The 22,915-nt window shown below is 50.2% G+C and overlaps 1 protein-coding gene across 1 annotated transcript; it reads left to right on the top strand.

Annotated features, from left to right (window-relative positions):
- Window positions 1-198: 198 nt before the first annotated feature.
- Window positions 199-22,802, top strand: LOC308677934 (phosphoenolpyruvate carboxykinase [GTP], mitochondrial-like). The gene is made up of 10 exons (XM_081344650.1): window positions 199-342; window positions 8,552-8,797; window positions 8,956-9,140; window positions 11,226-11,429; window positions 12,541-12,728; window positions 16,916-17,078; window positions 18,387-18,605; window positions 20,302-20,439; window positions 20,562-20,657; window positions 22,344-22,802. The coding sequence occupies exons 1-10, from the start codon at window positions 314-316 to the stop codon at window positions 22,796-22,798; spliced, it is 1,923 nt and encodes a 640-aa protein (XP_081200776.1). The 5' UTR covers window positions 199-313; the 3' UTR covers window positions 22,799-22,802.
- Window positions 22,803-22,915: the final 113 nt, after the last annotated feature.

Genomic DNA, 22,915 nt, shown 5'->3' with positions numbered 1-22,915 from the left:
GTGTGTGTGCCTTCCTTGCCATTCCTTTTGGTCAGATGGCTCAACTGCGGTCACAAGTCGAGGACCGCCTGTGGCGCCCTGCCCTCTGCACATGGGCAGGAGCTCCACCCCCCACCCACCCCCACCCCGCCTTCCCGCGGGCGGGGTTCCATCAGATGCCGACGCGGCCGCCGGGCGGGGGGGGGGGCCTGGCCCGGGCAGCCTATGAGACGGGCGGGCGGGCTCGGGAACCCGGCCCAGCCCTCGCCCTTCTTAACCCGACGCCCCGCGCCGAGCCGGAGCCTGGCGGGCTGCTGCCGATCCGGGGGACGCGATGCCGGCGCCCTACACGCGGATCGTGGGGTGAGCCAAGCGCCCCCCACCCCACGCGCGCGCCTCTTTCGGGGGTCCCCTTGCATTTTCCACCCCCCGGGAGTGGGAGGAGGGGAGCGGGGGGGGGTGGTTTCCCGCGGCTCGCTGGCATTGCTGCGCTGCGTGGAGATCTTGCCCTGGTTCAGACGGCGTCCTTGACCCGGGTCAGACCGCTCTCTTTCCTTCCCTCCTCTCTTTCTCCCTCCTTTCCTTTCCTTCCTACCTTCCCTCCCTTCCCTCCTTCTTTCCTTCCTTCCTTCCTTTCTACCTTCCTTCCTTCCCTCCCTCCCTTCCTTCTTTCCCTTCCTTCCTTCCTACCTTCCCTCCTTCCCTCCCTTCCTTCCTTCTTTCATTCCTTCCTTCCTTCCCTCCTTCCCTCCCTTCCTTCCTTCTTTCCTTCCTTCCTTCCTTTCTACCTTCCTTCCTTCCCTCCCTCCCTTCCTTCTTTCCTTCCTTCCTTCCTACCTTCCCTCCTTCCCTCCCTTCCTTCCTTCTTTCATTCCTTCCTTCCTTCCCTCCTTCCCTCCCTTCCTTCCTTCTTTCCTTCCTTCCTTCCTTCCTTCCCTCCTTCCCTCCCTTCCTACCTTCCCTCCTTCCCTCCCTTCCTTCCTTCTTTCCTTCCTTCCTTCCTTCCTACCTTCCCTCCTTCCCTCCCTTCCTTCCTTCTTTCCTTCCTTCCTTCCTACCTTCCCTCCTTCCCTCCCTTCCTTCCTTCTTTCCTTCCTTCCTTCCTTCCTACCTTCCCTCCTTCCCTCCCTTCCTTCCTTCTTTCCTTCCTTCCTTCCTTCCTTCCCTCCCTCCCTCCCTCCCTCCCTTCCTTCTTTCCTCCTCTGCGCTGCAGCCTCAGTTTGGCTGCCTGTGAAATGGGCACAACGTGGGATCTCCCCGGTAAGGATCCAGAAGGTCTGCAAGTGTCGTTTCGGGGTCCTTTCCTTCCCCTCCACCCACCCACCCAACCCCCGGTTATTTCCAGGGGTTCCTTGACCCCATCCTCCGTGGACCTGACCCTCCTGCCTTCCTTTCTCACCTGCCCAGCTGGCCTCCTCCTCCTCCTCCTCCTCCTCTTCCTCCTCCTCGCCTATTCGGCTCCCCTCCCTGCCTGCTGCTGGGTCCTATAGGCAGGTCTCAGAAAAGGCGAGGGTGCAGGGAGAAAACCCGGGGTTGTGTGAATAGGAGAGAGCCCAAAGGCGAGAACTGGAAGCTAGATCGATCGGTTGGTTCTCCTGTCTGTACATCTGGCTCTTTTCTTTCTTTCTTTCTTTCTTTCTTTCTTTCTTTCTTTCTTTCTTTCTTTCTTTCTTTCTTTCTTTCTTTCTTTCCTTCCTTCCTTCCTTCCTTCCTTCCTTCCTTCCTTCCTTCCTTCCTTCCTTCCTTCTTTCTTTCTTTCTTTCTTTCTTTCTTTCTTTCTTTCTTTCTCTTTCTTTCTTTCTTTCTTTCTTTCTTTCTTTCTTTCTTTCTTTCTTTCTTTCTTTCTTTCTTTCTTTCTTTCTTTCTTGTTTTAGGAAATGCCCGCTTGGTTTGCTACAGTCGCTCAGCCTCCATTCTTCTCCACGTCACCCTCCTCACCAGGGACTAGCCCCCCCCCCTTTCGTAACCTTTCACACACAAATTCATTCCTAAAGTCATGTTAGCTTTCCTCTTCTGTTTTTTATGATTTTCTCCAGTTTTGATACAGTTAATCTGGGTTGGATACAAAAACCCGGAAGGTACTTTGACTTCCTTCTCCTCCCTAGCCCCCTCTCGCGCCATTTACACCCACGCGCGCGCACACACACACACACACACACACACACAACGGCTCTTCACCCTGCCACCTCAGCTTTGCGCCCAAATGCCTTTGCACCCAGTTTGAATCCTGTTAAGTTATGACTTTGGGGGGTTACTTGCACCTCAAAGCTTAGCCTTTGCCCGCCTCCCCGGTGTGGCATTTGGACACAAACTGCACAAGGCGATGACACAACTCGGACATTGTCATCTGCAGCTGAAGTACACTTTGGCTGCAACATTCCTAGTAAAGGCAGTTGTGCAACCGTTTTAAAACTTTGTTTTAAAAGAGAGAGAGAGAGAGAAAAAAAATACATCCAAAGGCAGCCAAGTGGAGCAGGGAAGAAAGGGGGGGGGGAAATGTCGAGCCTCAGTTTCCCAGGCTGTAAAATGGGTTGAGGAGGCACCAACGTTGCAGCAGTGTTGGGAAGACTTTTGCGCCCCGCAATTGGGGCTTTCCTAATGCTTAAATTCAGTGGGTGGAGATCCTAATTGGCTGTACACAATTTGAAAAGGGTTAATTGATTAATTAGTTTAATCATATTAATCATCATCATCACATCTTCTGGCCAATGGTGTGCCTCAGTCTTCTCCTGCAATGTTCTGTTTTGTTTTGACTCTCGAACAGAACGTAGCACCCTAAGATTTCCTGGTGGTCTCCTTTACAATTTCTAATTCAAGATTTCTCGAGCTGATTAACTTGAAGAGGAACGGACTTCAACTCCCAGAATTCCACAGCCAGCTCTTCTGGGAGTTGATCGCCACTCTTCTTCAACTTACTCAAGTTTCTAATCCCCATTCCGCCTCAGGAATTCTGGGAGCTGAAGTCCATGTCTCCTAAAGCGCTGTAGGTTTTTAAATCCCCATGCTGGAGAGGGGAATTCTGGGAGTTGAAGTCCATTCCTCTTCAAGTTGCTCAGTTTGAGATCGGAGTCGATTTCTTTTCCTCCTTAGTTATCCGGTGTGTTTCCCCCCCCCCCCCACATAAACGGTTTAACCTAAATCTCTTGACAAGATATATATCCTATTGCAAAGAAAAATAAAAAAAAATTCCGTGGCCTGCGAAGACGCCACGAGAATGGATCCTACGCTCTCCGTTTAAGGGCCCTGCGTGCAGATAGTCCTCCACCTAACGACCAAAATTTCCGCCGCTAAGCGAGACGGTTGTGGAGTGCCTTGAAGACCTTTCTTGCCACCGTTGTTAAGAGAATCCCTGCGGTTGCTAAGTGAACCACAGGGTCGTAAAGTGAATCCGGCTTGCCCCGTTGACCCTGCTTGTCGGAAGGCCGCAAATGGAGAATCGCGTGACCCCGGGATGCGGAGACCGTCGTAAATATGAGTCGGTTGCCAAGCGCCTGACTTTTGCATCCCGTGACCGTGGGAGATGCTGCCACAGTCATGAAGAACGGTCGTAAGTCCCCTTTTCTCAGTGCGGTTGTGAACCGTTGTAAATCGAGGACTGCTTGTAAAGGGCGTAGCAGCTGCAGTGGCGAAAGAACCATCCACAAAATTTACAAGCAGTCCTTGACTTACAACAGACGCTCGGCAAGTGATTCATATTTACCACGGTTGCGGCGTCCCAGGCTCACGCCATCCCCTTTGGCGGATTCGCTTAACAACCTTGTGTCAAGTTGTTGACTTAACAACTGCATTGAATCGCTTAAGGACGCGGCAAGGAGGATCGCCAAACGGGGCGAAAACTCCGTGAACCGTTTTCTCGCTTAGCCCCGTAAATCTGAGGCTCCGTTGCGGTCGTAACTTGAGGACGAGCTGTGTATCCTACTGCCAAAAATAAAAATAAAAAATCAAACGACAACAGCGGCCTGCGAAGACGCCAGCAGAATGGATCCCCTCTGCCCTTAAGCGTTGTGTGTAATTGCAAAGTGTGGCAAGATGCCAGCTTCCTTTTAATTCACGGGGAGGATTTGTGCACAGGAAAAGTGGTGGTGTTGGAGCCGACGGGAATAATGTAGTTAAACCGGGAAAAACATGTTCCTGGATCTCAGGAATCAACCCGTTTGCCAGGAGCGGAGAAGTTTTTTTTGCCTGAGGATGAAAGTCCACCCTACACGTTTGCCCCTTGCTCTTAACTTGGTTTCTTGGTGCCTGGCCAAACCCGGTTCCCTCCTGGGCGAGCAGCCAATGGGAGAGGAGGGAGGAAGGACAGCTCTACTAAACCGGGATCCGGCGTGCAAGGCGTGGTTGCAAGCACGACCGGACCAGCAGATCCGTGGCATGGATTTCCCCTCCCCTCCCCACTCCTCTGAAGATCCTGGAAGGCAGGAAACGAGCATCAGGGCTCAGCGTACAAGTCCTCGAATTACGGCCACAACGGAGCCTGACATTTCTGTCGCTAAGCAAGACGTTTGTGGAGTGAGTTTTGCCCCACTTTACGACTTTTCTCGCCACCGTCGTTTAATGAATCGTTGCGTTTGTTAAGTTAATAACACGGTTGTTAGGCAAATCTGGCTCCCCTCCCCCCCCCCCCCCCCGGTCGACTTTGCCCGTCGGCAGGTGCGCAAAAAGGGGAACACGAGAACCCCGGGGGATGCTGCGACCGTCATAAATACGAGTCGGTTGCCCAGGCATCTGAATTTGGATCACGGGGACCAGGGTGACACTGCGGTGGTCGTGTGGGTGAAAAACGCTCACCGGTCGCTTTGCCCAGTGCCGTTGTAACTTTGAACGGTCGCTAAATGGACCGTTGTAAGTTGAGGACTTTCTGTGAGAGCAACTGAGCGGCACAAAAGGGCCCGGAGTTGCTTTAGAGCTGGGGTGCCGAAAACAAAATTAAAAATTAAAATTCAAAAATACAGGAAGTCCTCAACTTACAACAGTTCATTTAGCACCCGTTCAAAGTTAACAACGGCACTGGAAAATAGTGACCTACGACCGTTTTTTCACACTTACGACCGTTGCGGCATCCTCACGGACAGATGATCCAAATTCGGACGCTTGGCAACTGACTCGTAGGTATGACGGTCGCAGCGTCCCAGGGGTGTCACGTCATCCCCTTTTGCGACCTTGTGACAAGTCAAGTCAATGGGGGAAGCCGGATTCCCTTAACAACCGTGTGACCCGCTTAACAGCTGCACTGATTCGCTTAGCGACGGTGGCGAGAAAGGTTGTAAAGCGGGGCAAAACGCCCTGGTAAAACCAGGTTCGCTTTACAACCAGGTGACTAAGGTAACAACCGCGGCGATTCTACTTAACCGCTGTGGCAAAAAAGGGGGTCGAAACTCACTTAACAAAAGCCTCCCTTAGTGACCCTCCTTTTGGGGCTAAAATTTTGGCGGTCGTAAGTCGAGGACGACCTGCAAAAGCACCCCGGATCCGTGGGCAGCCTTGAGAAGCGGGCGTGGGAATTGCACGCCGCCCTCCTGGGAACAGGCCTGCCAGCACGGCGAGTTTGCGGCTTGCGTGTTCGTACTGGTGTGTGCAATTTGTGCACCTCGTTCCGTTTCTCCTTAAAACAAAAAAAATCAAAATAAAAAAAAATATCCGAGATAACATTTTGGGGGAGAAAATATCCCGATTTTGACACCCCCCGCCACGAGGCCCGCGTGAAAACTTCCCACCCCTTCCCTTCCCCCCCCTCTCTCGTCCCCTTGTGAGAATTGTGCGTTGCGGGGAAAACTCTGCCAAAGTTTTATCGCAAACTTTGCCCCTGCTCTTCAAAGCCTCCCCGAAGACAGATTAAATCTGGTTGTGTGTATTTAATTAAGGAGACACTTTTTAGCTATTGCCAACCTCCAGTTTTCTCAGGGTTTCCCCTCCCCCCCCACCCCTTGCGTTTCAGCTTGCTCAGGATGTGGCCTGTAGTAGGTCAGAACCAAGTGGGCCGAGCTGAAACACGCCCGCGCATTTATAGAGCATGTACAGAAGGCAGTAATGCTGACTCGTGCTTCTGGCGGGTGACAAATCGGAATAGAGCTTGGAAGGGACCTCGGAGGTCCTCTAGTCCAACCCCAGGCAGGAAACCTTAGACCATTTCAGACAAATGGGTGTCCAATCTCTTCTTTAAAAGGAGGAAGATGAGGATGAGGACACAGTTGGAAGGGACCTTGGAGGTCTTCTAGTCCAACCCCAGGCAGGAAACCCTAGACCATTTCAGACAAATGGGTGTCCAATCTCTTCTTTAAAAGGAGGAAGATGAGGATGAGGACACAGTTGGAAGGGACCTTGGAGGTCTTCTAGTCCAACCCCAGGCAAGAAACCCTAGACCATTTCAGACAAATGGGTGTCCAATCTCTTCTTTAAAAGGAGGAAGATGAGGATGAGGATAGAGTCGGGAGGGACCGTGGAGGTCTTCTAGTCCAGCCCCCTGCTCAAGCAGGAGACCGTGTGCTATTTCGGACAAATGGATATAGCAATCTCTTCTTTTAAAACCCTCCAGTGATGGAGCAGCCCCGACTTCTGGTGGCCAGCTGTTCCACTGGTTAATTGTCCTGGCCGTTTGGAAGTTTCTCCTTAATTCCAGGTTGCTTCTCTCCTTGATGAGTTTCCATCCGTTGCTCCTTGTCCTGCCCCGGGGTGCTTTTCAGGGTTAGGGTTGGGAAGCCGTCTTGCTTGGATTTGCAAAGCTGGACCACCTTCGCAAACACAGTCATGCGTGTTTTTTTTCCAAACCTTGGCCACTTTAAGATAGGCGGACTTCAATTCCCAGAATTCCCCAGCCAGCTTCTGGCTGGCTGGGGAATTCTGGGAGTTGAAGTCCACCCCTCTTCAAGTTTGCTAAAGCCCGCAATGGCGTGTTTTTTTTTTCTGATGGAAAAACTGCAGAATTAGACTATAAAGGCGACTGTACATACGCTTGCGCGCACGGGGAGCAAGGGGAAGACGCGCAAACGAAAAATTATTTCTAAATTGCGTATTTGCAGATGCCTGCTATCTCTCGCGCTGACCTTCGCTGCCTCTCCTCGCTGCAACCGGATCAGTTTACTTAAAGGGGATTTAAATTTTAAATCGAAGGCTGTTTATTTAAGCCTGCTGAGTTTTGTGTGCGTGTGTGTGTGTGTGTGTGTGTGTGTGTGTCTGTGTGTGTTTTACCCTCCTTTCTACGTGTCCATTTGCAGCCTCCGGGCTGGGTTTGTACACACAACTGTTTCAAGTGAGGTTGCCTCACTCTCTGGGCGCGCACAAAGTTCACACCCTGGTTTGGGCAAGATTAACACACAATCTCGCCAAAGAGCCTCCGGCTTTTGAGAGTGCAGCGCACTGCGGTTGTGTGGTTCAACAAATCAACGGCCGGCCGGACCGCAGTTGTGCCCCCAAACTTTCTGTTGTTCAGTGAGACGTGCGTTCAGTGAATTCCCCCCCCGCCCCCCCCGGTTTACCACCTTCCTTGACACGGTTGTTAAATGAATCACTGCAGTTGTTAAGTTAGTGACACGGCTTCGCTTGTCGGAAGTTCGCAAAAGGGGACCCCGGGACACGGCAACCGTCATAAATATGAGCCGGTTGCCAAGTGGCCGAATTTGGATCACGTGACCAGGGAGTTGCTGCAAACGGTCGTAAGCGTGAAAAATGGGCCTAAGTCCCTTTTTTCGGTCACTAAATGGAATGTTGTAAGTCAAGGACTGCCTGTATTGTGTGTGTGGGGGGAGGATCACGTGACCAGGGAGTTGCTGCAAACGGTCGTAAGTGTGAAAAATGGCCCTAAGTCCCTTTTTCCGGTCACTAAATGGAATGTCGTAAGTCAAGGACTGCCCGTATTGTGGAGGGGGGGAGGATCACGTGACCAGGGAGTTGCTGCAAACGGTCGTAAGCATGAAAAATTTATTTATTTTATTTTATTTTTATTACATTTATATACCGCCCTTTCCCTGAGGAAAGGGAGTTGCTACAAACGGTCGTAAGCGTGAAAAATGGCCCTAAGTCCCCTTTTTTCGGTCACTAAATGGAATGTTGTAAGTCAAGGACTGCCTGTATTGTGGAGGGGGGGAGGATCACGTGACCAGGGAGTTGCTGCAAACGGTCGTAAGCATGAAAAATTTATTTATTTTATTTTATTTTTATTACATTTATATACCGCCCTTTCCCTGAGGAAAGGGAGTTGCTACAAACGGTCGTAAGCGTGAAAAATGGCCCTAAGTCCCCTTTTTTCGGTCACTAAATGGAATGTTGTAAGTCAAGGACTGCCTGTATTGTGGAGGGGGGGAGGATCACGTGACCAGGGAGTTGCTGCAAACGGTCGTAAGCATGAAAAATTTATTTATTTTATTTTATTTTTATTACATTTATATACCGCCCTTTCCCTGAGGAAAGGGAGTTGCTGCAAACGGTCGTAAGCGTGAAAAATGGCCCTAAGTCCCCTTTTTTCGGTCACTAAATGGAATGTCGTAAGTCAAGGACTGCCCGTATTGTGGCGGGAGGGGGGGCTAATGGTGGTTTCTGGCCTCCTTTGTTCTTCTAACCCTCTTTTCCCTCTTTCCAGCCGAGGAGCCTCTTCGCTAAGGAGATGGTCTGCCGTGCCGGTGCGTTGGGCCCACGCTCCCCGCGTGCTCCACGGCGACTTGGCCAAACTCTCCGGCCGGGCTCAGGAGTTTGTGGAGCAAGGGGTGCGACTCTGCCAGCCGGACAGCCTTCACATTTGCGACGGGACGGAGAAGGAGAACAGCAAAATCCTGAATTTCCTTGAATCGGAAGGAGTCATCAAGCTGCTGACCAAATACGAGAACTGGTAAGACTTCCCCCCCCCACACCGTCTGCCTTGGGGAGTGGGGAGTACGCCAGTTCCCATCCTGCCTGGGGAGGATGGGTGTTGGAGTCCGGCTGGCCAAAAGCACCGGCAGCCGAAATTCCCCCGAAATTCGGAAATCCTTCCTTTCCCTTCCGCAGCTGGCTGGCGAAAACCGACCCCAAGGATGTGGCCAGGGTGGAGAGCCGGACGGTCATCGTTACGGAGAACCAGAGGGACACCATCCCCGTCACGGCCCCGGGGGTCAAAGGGCAGCTGGGCAACTGGATGAACCCCAAAACCTTTCAAGAGGCAGTGGATGATCGGTTTCCTGGTTGCATGAAAGGTGAATGGGACGGGGTGGGTTTTTCCAACAAAATTCCCTTTTTAAAAGTTACAAACTGGGCTCCAGTTTTGAGGCTGTGCCAAGGATCAACGCGGAGGGGGGCGGGATTTGAACCCCGGGGGGCAATTCCTGTCCAGCCATTTCATCCATTTCCTTGATGGATCAACTGGATCCTGCCACTTCAAATGCCTCTTCCCGGAAGCAATGGATGGAAACTAGTCAAGGAGAGAAGCAACCTAGAACGAAGGAGAAACTTCCTGACAGTTAGAACAATTTACCAATGGAACCACCTGCCTCCAGAAGCGGTGAATGCACCAACACTGGGCGTTTTTAAGAAGAGACTGGACAGCCATTTTGTCTGAAATGGTACAGGGTTTCCTGCCTGAGCAGTGGGTTGGACTAGATGACCACCAAGGTCCCTTCCGACTTTATTTTTATTATTAACAACCTGCCTCCAGAGGTGGTGAATGCTCCAACACTGGAAGTCTTTAAGAAGAGACTGGACAGCCATTTGTCTGAAATGGTATAGGGTTTCCTGCCTGAGCAGGGGGTTGGACTAGATGACCTCCAAGGTCCCTTCCAACTTATTGTTATTATTATTATTATCATTATCGGTTTACCCATCCGTGCTAAAGGGTTTTATTTTCTTATCCCTTATTTCTTATTCGGTTTATTCGCTGATGCTGTTTAGAGCTGCGTTTTTTCAAACCCCGCAAGTTGAAGATGGGTGGACTACAACTCCCAGAGTTCTCCGGCCACTTGTGGAAACCTGGGAGTTGGAATTCTGGAAGGAGGGGGGAGGAGGAGGGGGAGTTAGGGAGGGAAGAGGAGGAGGAGGAGGAAGAAGAGAGTGGAGGAGGGGGGAGAGGAGGAGGGGGAGTTACAGAGGGAGGGAGGGAAGAGGAGGAGGAGGAGGAAGGGAATTCTGGGAGTTGAAGTCCTCCAGTCTTAAACTTGCCGAATTTGAAAAACTCTTTTCTAAAAGCTGCCTGACAGTTAGAACAATTAACCAGTGGAACTACCTGCCTCAGGAAGCTGTGAATGCTCCAAGCCTGGAAGTTTTTAAGAAGAGACTGGACAGCCATTTGTCTGAAATGGTATAGGGTTTCCTGCCTGAGCAGGGGGTTGGACTAGATGACCTCCAAGGTCCCTTCCAACTCTATTATTGTTACTGTTATCTTCCAGTTGGTACTTACGATTAAAAAACAAGTGTTTAGAAACTAGGGGAAACGCCTCAAACTTGTAGTCCTTGACTTACGACCAGTCCTTCAGTGACCATTCAGAGTTAACAGTGACCCAAAATGGGGGTGGGGGTTGTACAACCCAGATTTCCAGTTCTGAAGGTCCGGCCCGCTCTGAGGTTGCATGACCGGACTGCAGGCACTCAGCAACGTGGGCCTGCTTATGGGCCTTCAGAGCATCCTTGCGGTCGTATGTCAAGAATTCCCTGTACAGATCCAGAAGGCAAGCTGTGACCCCACCCATTTTACGACCGTCGCGGCGTACGACTGGAACGGTCCGACTCCCATTATGGTCGTACGTTGAGTTCTCAGCATTTCACGGACTTTCTGAATGTCGCCAAGGGTGGGAGCCCCACGGAAATTGCGATTCCACCGAGACGCCACGCCGTGTCCTTACAAGTAGCCCCGGACTTACGACCGTTCATTTAATGACCGTCCAAAGTTACGACGGCGCTTGGGGAAAAAAAAGGGGACTCAGGACCGTTTTTCATACCGAACGACCGTCGCAGCGGTCACGTGATCCAAATTCGGGCCCTCGGCAACGGGTTCCTATTTAACGACGGTCCCGGAAAGGGGGGGGGTTATCACCCTTTTGGGACCTTTTGAGAAGTCAGGTCAGAAACGGTGGCAACAAAAGTCGTGAAACGGGGCCCCAAACCCGCTTCTCGACTGTTTTCACTCAGCGGGGGAAACGAGCTCAGTTGCGGCCGTAAAGCGAGGACTTAGTCGCATTTAATCGAAAGAGACGCTGAAACACACCCAGACCAGCAGATTTTTACTCGTCCCCCGCCGCTGCGCCTTTCGTTCTTCGCTCAACTTCTCTTCCTCTGTCGCCTCTCCGCAGGGCGCACCATGTACGTCATCCCCTACAGCATGGGGCCCATTGGCTCCCCGCTCTCCAAAATCGGGATCCAGCTGACGGATTCGGCCTACGTGGTGGCCAGCATGCGAATCATGACGCGAATGGGCGCCGCGGCCCTCCGCGCGCTCGGGGACGGCGAGTTCGTCAAGTGCCTGCATTCGGTGGGCCGGCCTCTGCCTCTAAGCGGTAAGCCCCCTCTTTGGTTCTCCCCGTCCATGCGACGTGTGTGAAGACGCGGTGAGCAAAGGGGGTGGGTGGGTGCGCCACGAGGCTAGCAAAGAGGAGGTGTGGGGGGGGAAAGGAAAAAAAGAAGAATTTGTCTGATTTGGCACCCTTACAATGGACTTTTTCCCATTTAAGACGCGTGGACTTCAATTCCCAGAATTCCTCAGCCAGCATCTTAAAGCATGCTGGCTGAGAATTCTGGGAATTGAAGTCCATGTATATTAAAGCATGCTGGGTGGGGAATTCTGGGAGTTGAAGAACACCATCTTAAATTTGCTAAAGGTTGAGAAATACTGGAGTAGACCATTCCAAAAATCCTGAACTAGCTTAGTGGGAATTGTGGCTATTGATAAACATATTTTCCAGATGTGCAAAGTTGGAGGCCATTATTCCAGAGGTTTAGGACTTCAATTCCCAGAATTCCCTGTTTCGAGGCCCAGGCATATGTTGGAATCCCCAGCATGCAGGGGAATTCAAACATGCAAGAAGACCTTTTGAGTTTAAATCCTGATGTGCGGGCCCTAATGTGTCTTACTGGGCGCTCCATCACTGGAGGTTTTTAAGTAGAGACTGGACAGTCACTTGTCTGAGATGGTATAGGCCCTCCTGCTTGGGCAGGGGGCTGGACTAGAAGACCTTCAAGGACCCTTCCAGCTTCTATTCTATTCTGAATTTAATTCTATTCTATTCTGAATTTAATTCTATTCTATTCTGAATTTATTCTATTCTATTCTATTCTAAAATTATTCTATTCAATTCTATTCTAAAATTATTCTATTCTATTCTATTCTAAAATTATTTCATTCTATTCTATTCCTCATTCCATTCCATTCCATTCCATTCCATTCTATTCTGTTCTGTTCTATTCTATTCTAAAATTATTCTATTCTATTCCATTCCATTCCATTCTATTCTATTCTGTTCTATTCTATTCTGTTCTATTCTATTCCTGTTCTGTTCTGTTCTGTTCTGTTCCGTTCTATTCCATTCCATTCCATTCTGAATTTATTCCATTCCGAATGTATTCTGTTCTGAATTTATTCTGTTCTGCTCTGTCCTCCTTCTTCTGCAGAAGACCTCGTGAACAACTGGCCTTGCAATCCGGAGAAGACCTTAATCGCCCATGTGCCGAATCGCCGGGAGATCGTCTCTTTTGGGAGCGGCTACGGGGGCAACTCTCTGCTGGGGAAAAAGTGCTTCGCCCTCCGGATCGCTTCTTGCATCGCCAAGGACGAAGGCTGGCTGGCCGAGCACATGCTGGTGAGTGGGGGTGGGGGGCGGGGAGGGGCTGAGGTTGAAGGGTGTGTGTGCTTGTTTCTGCATTGAAAGGGGGGGGCAGACCCGGTGGTCCCAGCTGCTTGTAGAATTGCCCCCTTGCCTCTTGGGAATGCTCAAAGGGATGTCTTTGAATTTTGACTTGACTTTTTTGCCTCCCCCCCAAAAAAAATCCACCTTGAGACTGGTCCGAGCGAAGCATTTTTTATAGGTTGTCCTCAACCTACGACCACAACTGAGCCCACGATTTCGGTGGCTAAGCAAGGCCTTGGTTGCGTTGGAGTCTTGCCCCATTTTGCAACCTTGCTTGCCTCCGTCGGGAAGCGAGTCACGGCCGCTGACGTTAGTCACCCGGTCGCTAAGCGAATCTGGCTTTGCCCCCGTCGACTTAGCTGGCCCGGAAGGTCGCAAAGGGGATCACGTGACCCAGGGGGAACGCGGCGACGGTCGTAAATATGAGCCCATTGCCGGGCCTCTGAATGTTGATCACGTGACCGCTAGGGATGCTGCAACGGTTGTAAGTGTTGAAAGCGGCCAGTGCCGCTGTGACTTCAAACTCTGATTAAAGAAATTGTTATAAGTTGAGGGCTGTCCGTACTCCAAAGCTGCAGTCTTTTTTTTTCAATTTTCCTTCTCGTCAGACACCCTTTGCACTTTCTGCACATGCTCAGGGTCACTCTTTCCCTCAGTCCGTGGCTGATATACCAGTTTTTTGTTTTTTTTAAAATCCCATTTATATCCCGCCCTTCTCCGAAGACTCAGAGCGGCTTGCAATTTAAAGCGCAAATGAATGTGCTTAGCAATAGCCTTCATTCTATGTATATGCCTGCTTATTAGGGCTTTGCCCCTCCCCCCAAGCGGCATGATGATACCACTCTAATGGCAGAAAGTGAAGAAGAACTAAAGAGCCTCTTGTTGCGGGTGAAGAAGGAGAGTGCAAAACTTGGGTTGAAACTAAACATTAAGAAAACCAAGATCATGGCATCTGGCCCTCTCAATTCCTGGCAAATAGATGGGGAAGAAATGGAGGTAGTGACAGATTTTATTTTCCTGGGCTCCAAGATCACTGCAGATGGGGACTGTAGCCAAGAAATTAAAAGATGCTTGGTCCTGGGGAGGAAAGCCACGGCAAATCTAGACAGCACACTAAAAGGCAGAGACATCACCCTGTCAACAAAAGTGCGTATAGTCAAGGCTATGGTCTTCCCAGTTGCAATGTATGGCAGTGAAAGTTGGACCATAAGAAAGGCTGAGCGCCAAAGAATGGAGGCCTTTGAACTGTGGTGCTGGAGAAGACTCCTGCGAGTCCCTTGGACTGCAAGGCGATCAAACCGGTCAGTCCTAGAGGAGATCAACCCTGACTGCTCTTTAGAAGGCCAGATCCTGAAGCTAAAACTCAAGTACTTTGGCCACCTGATGAGAAGGAAGGACTCACTGGAGAAGAGCCTCATGCTGGGAAAGGTTGAGGGCAAGAGAAGAAGGGGACGACAGAGAATGAGGTGGCTGGATGGAGTCATTGAAGCAGTAGGCGTGAGCTTAAATGGACTCCAGAAGATGGTAGAGGACAGGAAGGCCTGGAGGAACGTTGTCCATAGGGTCGCGATGGGTCGGACACGACTTCGCAGCTAACAACAACAACAACCAAGCGGCATTATTACAAAGTCAGCTTAATTGCCCCCAACAATCTGGGTCCTCATTTTACCTACCTCGGAAGGATGGAAGGCTGAGTCAACCTTGAGCCTGGTGGGACTCGAACCTGCACTAATTGCAGGCAGCTGGCGTTACTTAAGCAGGCATTAGCCCACTGCTCCACCAAGGCTCTTGTAGAGTTTGTGGAGATTGTCAATCATCCAGGGCTGTCAATTGTCCCAAACGTGCTTTTTTTTTCTTCAGTAGGCAACTGGACTTTCTTTGTTTTTCCTTGAAAGGGTTTCGCTTCTCACCCAAGAAGCTTCTTCAGTTCTGGCTGAATGGCGAAGGAGGGAAGGATTTATATTCCTTTGCAGTCGCCCGGTCGTTCGTACTCCCTCTGAGAGTTGGGGGGGTTTCTCTGTGCCCTCCGGGGCACAAGACGGTCCTTTCGGCAGCTCCAAGAAGGCTCCAGGCCCGTTTGCGCTCTTCAAGATGACCCTGAAGGCAGAAATTAATGACTCTCAGAGAGAGTACGAACGACCGGATGACTGCAAAGGAACACAAATCCTTTCACTTGCCGCCATTCGCTCAGAACTGAAGAAAGCTTCTGGGATGAGAAGCGAAACCTCTTCAAGGAAAAACCCCAGAAAATCCAGTTGCCTCTTGGGGGGGCGGGATGGAAAGCATCTTTGGGATCGACTGGTTTACTCGTTCCAATTTGCCACCAAAGCCAGCTAACCACACAGCAAGTCCACCATGCAGCCCGCGACAGGGTTTTTGCGCCAGGGGTGACTCGCTGGGGCATTGCAAAGTAGGACCGTGGGTTTTGGAGGATGGGTGCGAACGGTTGCGTGGTGCATTAGGAGCCTGGGGGGACAGGGGTTGATTGCCCGGATCGAGCCGGTGATGAGGTGAGGGGGTTTTTTTTAGAAAATTGGGTCCATCAGGCCAAAGGACAGAGGCTGTTTGCATTGCCTGGGAGTGATATTTAACGAGCAAACATTGATTGGTTAATGAGTGACAGGCGCCGGCCAAATCTCCAAGCCAATCGGGAGACGTTTGACGTAGGAAAGAGACAGCTGGGATTGGAGGTGGGGGGGGGCATTGTCCTGAGACTGGGAGGACTGGGGGGCGATGGACAGGAGTGTCTGGTTTGGAAAAACAGCTTCTCAGCTGACCGGGCAGCCATCTCGGTGAGCAGGATTGCAACGCCCATCATGCTCAGACTGCACGATGATAGGGGATGATGGGAACCCGAGTCCGGGTTGCAACAGGACCCCAGCTTCAGGAAAAACCCGCAAGGGGTGGGGCAGTGCAAAGGCTGTGGGAATGAGATTGTGGGGTATAATTTGCTGTGGATTTGCCAGGATTCAGAGCATTAATGAATTATTTCGTCGGTGTTCGGATTTTTGGCCCAGGAGGTTGAATTTTCAGCAAATTGAACAGGCCGGGCTTATGTCATATGCTACATCACAGGGAGAGAGAAAAAAAAACAATAATCCAGGTTAACGTAGAACACGGAGCACACTCAGCTGTGAAATCTTGAAGGGTTTTTACCTTAAGTGTGTGTTGCACACCTGCAAGCAAGGAGTTGGGATTTAAATTTATTTTTTTAAAATGATAATAATAATAATAATAATGTACCGTGGGAAAGCATTTTCCCACCGATTCCCCTGTTTCCAAATAAGAAACATGAGTATTTCCTTTGACGGAAACCAATGACCGTGAAGGTTAACATTTTGGTCATGCATAGAGTAAAAGATTAATTTAAGATGAAAAGGCTGGAATCCGAGAGAAATGAACAGCTCTATCTTTAAAAAAATGGCAGAATGTCAGTTGAACACAAAGTGAGAAAAATAAATCGTATTGCATCGTCTTTAACTTCTTTCTTATCAGGATAGATGTGAAGAAACAAGGTGAAACTCTTCCCCAGACTGTATTAAAAACCTTTTCAAGCTTGGCCACTTAAAACACATGAAGATTTCAACTCCCAGAATTCTGGGAATTGAACTCTGCAAATCTTAAAGTGGTCAAACTTGAGAAAACTGCTTTACCCACATGACTTCACCCACTTAAGGAAACATTCAGCTAGCAGAGTGTTTTTCCAACTTGGCGAGCTTAAGATGGGTGGACTTCAACTCCCAGAATGCCCTAGCCAGCATGCTTTAAGATAGGTGGACTGCAACTCCCAGAAGTCCCCAGCCAGCATGCTTTAAGATGGGTGGACTCCAACTCCCAGAAGTCCCCAGATAGCATGCTTTAAGATGGGTGGACTTCAATTCCCAGAATTCCTCAGCCAGCATGCTTTAAGATGGATGGATTTCAACTCCCAGAATTCCACTTCTGGACTGGGAACCTGGGACATTCCTCACTGCTAAGGGAGAGATGCAGAAGCCTCTAACTATGATGGTTACCTGGATTTTGGTTATCTACACCTGGCGGCCCATGCAAGGCAAACCTGGGTTATTGCGAAGGAAGCTTTTCCCTCTGGGCTTGGCATCTGTCCAATTGTGGCACGCTCCCCTCTCGCTTTCTTGCAGATTCTGGGACTCACCAACCCGGAAGGCAAGAAAAAATACGTGGCAGCCGCTTTCCCCAGCGCCTGCGGCAAGACCAACTTAGCCATGATGAACCCTACCTTGCCGGGCTGGCGCGTGGAGTGCGTGGGGGACGATATCGCCTGGATGAAGTTCGACAGCGAAGGTGACTCGGGTGTTGGGGGCTGAGATGGCAGTAGGCAGGTGTGTTTTAGAGCAGGGGTCTTCAACTCCCGGGGCCGTGGACCGGCACTGCTCCGTGGCACGCCAGAAACCAGTCCACGCAAACAAGCGAAGGCCCGTCCGCGGGATGCAGGCAGCACACGAAACCACGTTCCCTCCGGTCTGCAGAAAAACCATTCTCCACGGAACCGGTCCTTGGTGCCCAAAAAGTTGGGGGCCGCTGTTTTAGGGGGGGAAATGTAGTCCTCGCTTTACGATGTCAACAGGACGTCCGTCACTAAGTGAAGCCGCAATACATCAAAGAGGACTAGTTTTGGCCAAAGCTCAGTGCCTCTTTTGGCAACAACATAAAATGAGTTTCCAAACACCCCCCAGGGGCCCTCAGGACACAACTTTGGGCCCCAGGGAGCCCAAGGATTTGTGTCTGAGTTCGCAAGGAGATCCAGAGAACTTCCCGGCAAGGAGTCAGCCGTGTGCGGCAGCTGCCAAAAAAGCCAACACAGTGCTAGGCTGCATCAACAGAGGGATAGAATCAAGATCAGGTGAAGTGTTAATACCACTTTACAAGGCCTTGGTAAGGCCACACTTGGAATACGGCGTCCAGTTTTGGTCACCACGATATAAAAAAAACGTCGAGACTCTAGAAAGAGTGCAGAGAAGAGCAACCAAGAGGATCAGGGGACTGGAGGCTAAAACATACAAGGAACAGTTGCTGGAATTGGGTCTGTCCAGTTTAATGAAGAGAAGGACGAGGGGGGACATGATAGCAGTCTTCTAGTATCTCAGGGGCTGCCCCAAAGAAGAGGGAGTCAAGCCATTCTCCAGAGTACTTGAAGCAACGGATGGAAACTCGTCAAGGAGAGAAGCAACCTAGAAGTAAGGAGAAACTTCCTGACAGTTAGAACAATTAACCAGTGGAACTCCTTGCCTCCAGAAGCAGTGAATGCACCAACACTGGGAGTTTTTAAGAAGAGACTGGACAGCCATTTTGTCTGAAATGGTCTAGGTCAGGGCTAGGCAACCTTGGCTCTTTTATGACTCGTGGACTTCAACTCCCAGCATTCCTGAGCCAGCCACGCTGAGGAGAGGTTTCCAAGCTGAGCCATGCTGGCTCAGGAATTCTGGGAGTTGAAGTCCGCCAGTCATAAAAGAGCCAAGGTTGCCTACCCCTGGTATAGGGTTTCCTGCCTGAGCAGGGGGTCGGACTAGATGACCTCCAAGGTCCCTTCCAGTATTATTATTATTATTATGAAGAATAACCAACCGCCTGGTGTTTCTTCCATTTTCCTAGGCTGCCTGCGGGCCATCAACCCTGAGAACGGCTTCTTCGGGGTAGCCCCGGGCACATCCACTCGGACCAACCCCAACGCCATGCACACCATCCAACGCAACACCATCTTCACCAACGTGGCGGAGACTAGCGAAGGAGGCGTCTACTGGGAGGGGATCGATCAGAGGATTCCGGAAGGGGTCACCATCAGCACCTGGCAAGGAAAACCTTGGAAGCCAGGTGAGCTCACCAGTTGGGTGCAAAATCATGGACACAGAGAGAGAGAGAGAGAGAGAGAGAGAGAGAGAGAGAGAGAGCGCTAGGAGGAGAGAGGACCAGCTAACGAGAAACAGTGTTCAAATCAATCGTAAAATGTGTGGACTTCAACTCCCAAAATTCCTCAGCTAGCATGGCTGGCTAAGGAATTCTGGGAATTGAAGTCCACGCATCTTAAAGCATGCTGACTGGGGAATTCTGGGAGTTGGTCCATGTATATTAAAATATGCTGACTAAGGAACTCCAGGAGTTGAGGTCCACCTATCTTAAAGCAAGGCAGGCTGGGGATTTCTGGGAATTGAAGTCCACCCATCTTAAAGCATGCTGGCTGGGGAATTCTGGGAGTTCGCCCATGTATATTAAAATATGCTGACTAAGGAACTCCAGGAGTTGAAGTCCACCTATCTTAAAGCAAGGCAGGCTGAGGAATTCTGGGAATTGAAGTCCACTACGGTCACTCTGTAAGTTTTGGGGTCTTGCAAATCTGTCACCGGACCAGAGGGAGGGGGACCGGCTGTGGGAATAGTAGCCACCTGGGCAAGGGTGACAGGTGACAATGCATGGGGGGGGCAGGAAGGGAGGGAGGGGGCCTAAGGCTTGTCAATTTCATGTTAGATTGTATTTTATTCCAATTTCACTTTATTGTATTCCAATTCCGTTTTAAATTGTGCTTTATCTAATTTGATTTTAACTTGCTTTTTTCAAATTTTAGTAATAAGTTGTTTTTGGAACTTTGCACTTTGATACGGCCCAAGGGCTAATCAATCAATCAATCAGTCAATCAAAGGAGTCTTGTCAAGTCTCAAGTCTCTGGGCAAATGGGCCGGACCGAAAGGCAAGGGGTGGAAGGCCCATCGGCCACCAAGACATCTAAAAATTAAACATAGGTTGAATTATGGCTAAAAAGAATAGAAAAAAAATGGAAACAAATGTTTACTAGTTTAAGAGGGATAGGTATTTTAAGTAATATATTGTTTTCTCATTTTTTTCTCCCTTTTTTTTCTTCTCTCTCTCTCTCTCTCTCTCCCTCTCCTTTTTTTCCCTTTTGTGTCTTTTTTTTAACTTACTTTTTAAGTAAGCACTTAAATGTAATTAACCTTGAGAAAATTTTAATCCAGTAAGAAGGTTTTGAACGTTGTAGGGAAAACAAATTTAAATAAGAACAGTAAAGAGGATCCGTGACGAGGCAACCAAGATTGACCAAAATAGAAAAAAAGCATCATATCGATGTGATTATTCTTGGTAGAAAAATCTTTATATTTAAATTGTTAACCTATTAAAAACTCATCAGAACTGTATTAATTCGAGGTGGGCAAGGAGAATATTATTGGAAGGAGAGAAAAACCAAGGTGGACTTTGGGATGTAAAAACCGGTTGTTAGTGATTACTTTGTCAATATAAGCCCAGACAACACGCTGTTTACTAAATATGAAGGTGTTTGTGTTAAAAAAAAATCAATAAAATATATATATTTTTTTTAAAAAAGAGGAGGGCCGGCGGAGAAGGAAAGCTGGCCGTAAATGGGCTGAGGTGGGTGGCTGGAGGCGAAGGAGGGGTGCCCAGTGGTGGGAGCCTACAGGTCCTAGATCCCCACAATGGATCATTGTCGGGATCTGGTCGTCTCAATTCTTCTGTCTTTCCCTCTTTTTTCCCCCCCCAGGGGATCCATCGCCCGCTGCTCATCCAAATTCCCGCTTTTGTGCCCCGGCTCGGCAGTGCCCCATTATGGACCCAGATTGGGAATCTCCGCAAGGGGTCCCCATTGACGCCATCATCTTTGGTGGCAGGAGACCAGCAGGTTAGGAGCTCTGCTTCCCCTTCTTCCTCCCCCTCCCCACCGCCACCAATGGTCTTCCCAGACCTCTGGGCTTTGGGATGTTCTCAAGATCACCTCTTGGCGTCTTTTCCCTCCCTCCACAGGGGTGCCTTTGGTGTACGAGGCCTTCAACTGGCGCCACGGGGTCTTCGTGGGCAGCGCCATGCGGTCAGAGTCCACGGCAGCGGCTGAGCACAAAGGTGGGGGCTCGGGGTTCGAAACGGGGCACGTTTCGGGGAGGGGGGGGGCCGTTCTCCCTCTTGCGAAGTTGGAAGAGAAAAGTTAATCCTCATAGCAATGGGGGGAAAAAATAAAAAAGGAATTGACCGATATTGATCAGAAGGAAGATAAGCTTATACGCTTGAGCGTTCCAGCCAGCACCTCGCCTTTGAATTGAGGCGTGTGTGTGTTTGTGTGCGTGCGCCCGCGCGCACGTGTTTTGCGTGTTTTTACACTGAGAGGGGCCGAAAACGTACCTCCAGGGAGTCCTCGACTTACAGCCATTTGTTTAGTGACCATTCAAAGCTACGAGGGCGCTGAAAAAAGGGACTTACATGCCGATCCTCACACTTAACGACCGTTGCAGGATCTCCACGTCAGGTGACCAAACTTCGGGAGCCTGGCAACCGGCAGGTCTAGACGATGGTTGCCATATCCCGAGGTCACAGGATTCCTCCTTTGCAAATCTCCCAGCTGGCTTCCGACAAGGAAAGTCAAATGGAGAAAGCCGACTCGCTGAACAACCAAAGGGATGAGGGGTCCTTGGTGATGTCTGAGGGGGGTGGTCTTCTTGCAGACGTTTCATTAGCCAAACTGGGTAACATCATCAGTGCTGGAAGGGAAGGGGGTTTGTGGAATGGGAGGAGGAGGAGGAGGAGGAGGAGGAGGAGGAGGACTGTGGGGTCCTTGGTGAATGAATGAATGAATGAACGAACCTTCATTGTCAAAGTACAACCATGTATACATTGAGATTGGCTGAGCCTCCCTTCGTGCCCCCCCTCCATCTCAACTCACAGTGACAACAAACAACACACCCACCATCTGGTTACACCATGTGAGCTAATTGCACAACACACCGGCCTCGCAAGTCAATCATACATAAAATTATAAAATTATTTCCCATTCAAGAGCCTAACCACCCATGGATAAAAGCTTTTCTTCAGCCTGTTGGTATGGCTGGCTGAACTTCATGGTTTTCCTTAAAGACGTTTCATGACCCAACTAGGGAACATCATCAGTGCTAGAAGGGAGTGTGGGGTTTAGTGGAAAGGAGGAGGACGAGGACGACGACGACTGTGGGGTCCTTGGTGCTCTCTGAGCTTGACGGCTTTCGTTGCAGACCTTTCATGACCGAACTAGGGAACATCATCAGTGTGAGAGGCGGAGGAGGAGGAGAACTGTGGGGTCCTTGGTGCTCTCTGAGCTGGGTGGTTTTCTTGCAGAGGTTTCATGACCCAACTAGGGAACATCATCAGTGCTAGAAGGGAGGAGGAGGAGGAGGACGACGACTGAGTGGTCTTTGGTGCTTTCTAAGCTTGATGGTTTTTCTTGCAGACATTTCATGACCCAACTAGGGAACATCATCAGTGCTAGACGGGTTTGCAGAGAGGAGGAGGAGAAGGACTGTGGGGTCCTTGGTGCTCTCTGAGCTTGGTGGTTTTGTTGCAGACGTTTTGTTACCCATAGTAAGAACGTCCGTGCTAGCCCTCAGAGATTCACTTAACAACTATGGCCAAAAAAAGAAGAAGAAGGAAGTCATAGAATGGGTTGCGATTTCCCTTAGCAACCATTTTGCTTTGCAGGCCTGTTTCACTGTGTTTTGGAGCCTGAGTTTTTCACCTCTGCCATTCCTGTTCTCTTCTCTCTTCTCTAACCTGGCTCTGCAGGCAAGGTCATCATGCACGACCCCTTCGCCATGCGCCCGTTCTTCGGCTACAACTTCGGCCGCTACCTGGAGCACTGGCTGAGCATGGAAGGGCGAAAAGGCGCCCGCCTTCCCAAGATTTTCCACGTCAACTGGTTCCGGAAAGATTCCGCCGGCAATTTCCTATGGCCGGGTTTCGGGGAGAATTCCCGGGTCCTGGACTGGATCTTCCGCCGGGTGGATGGAGAAGAGAGCGCGAAAGAGACCCCCATTGGGTACGTCCCCAAAGAAGGCGCCTTAGACCTGTCGGGGCTCAGCCAGGTGAGCTATTCGGAGCTCTTTTCCCTGCCCAAGGAATTCTGGGAACAGGAGGTCCGAGAAGTGAGACAATATCTGACGGAACAAGTATCCCAGGACTTGCCCAAGGAAGTCTTGAAAGAACTGGAAGCCTTGGAGAGCCGGGTGAAGAAGATGTGAGGAACCTCAACCGTGAAAGACATCCAAAGATTTTTTTCCCCCCTGTTTTTTGGGAATGGCAGGTGGGGGCTGAGCGGGGGGGGGGAAGAAGATATCAGGGGCCTTGTTTACAGAAAA

This window comes from Vipera berus (assembly GCF_964194415.1).
Source record: "Vipera berus genome assembly, chromosome: Z".
Taxonomy (NCBI): Eukaryota; Metazoa; Chordata; class Lepidosauria; order Squamata; family Viperidae; genus Vipera; species Vipera berus.
Note: the sequence above shows the minus strand (reverse complement) of the source record. Positions and strands in the feature narration are given on the sequence as shown.

Excerpts from the sequence above, each read along its gene's own strand:
- LOC308677934 (XM_081344650.1), top strand. The coding sequence starts at position 314 with ATGCCGGCGCCCTACACGCGGATCGTGGG. Across the intron at positions 11,430-12,540 it reads CCGGCCTCTGCCTCTAAGCG|AAGACCTCGTGAACAACTGG; the intron begins GTAAGCCCCCTC and ends CTTCTTCTGCAG. Across the intron at positions 20,658-22,343 it reads GGCAGCGGCTGAGCACAAAG|GCAAGGTCATCATGCACGAC; the intron begins GTGGGGGCTCGG and ends CTGGCTCTGCAG.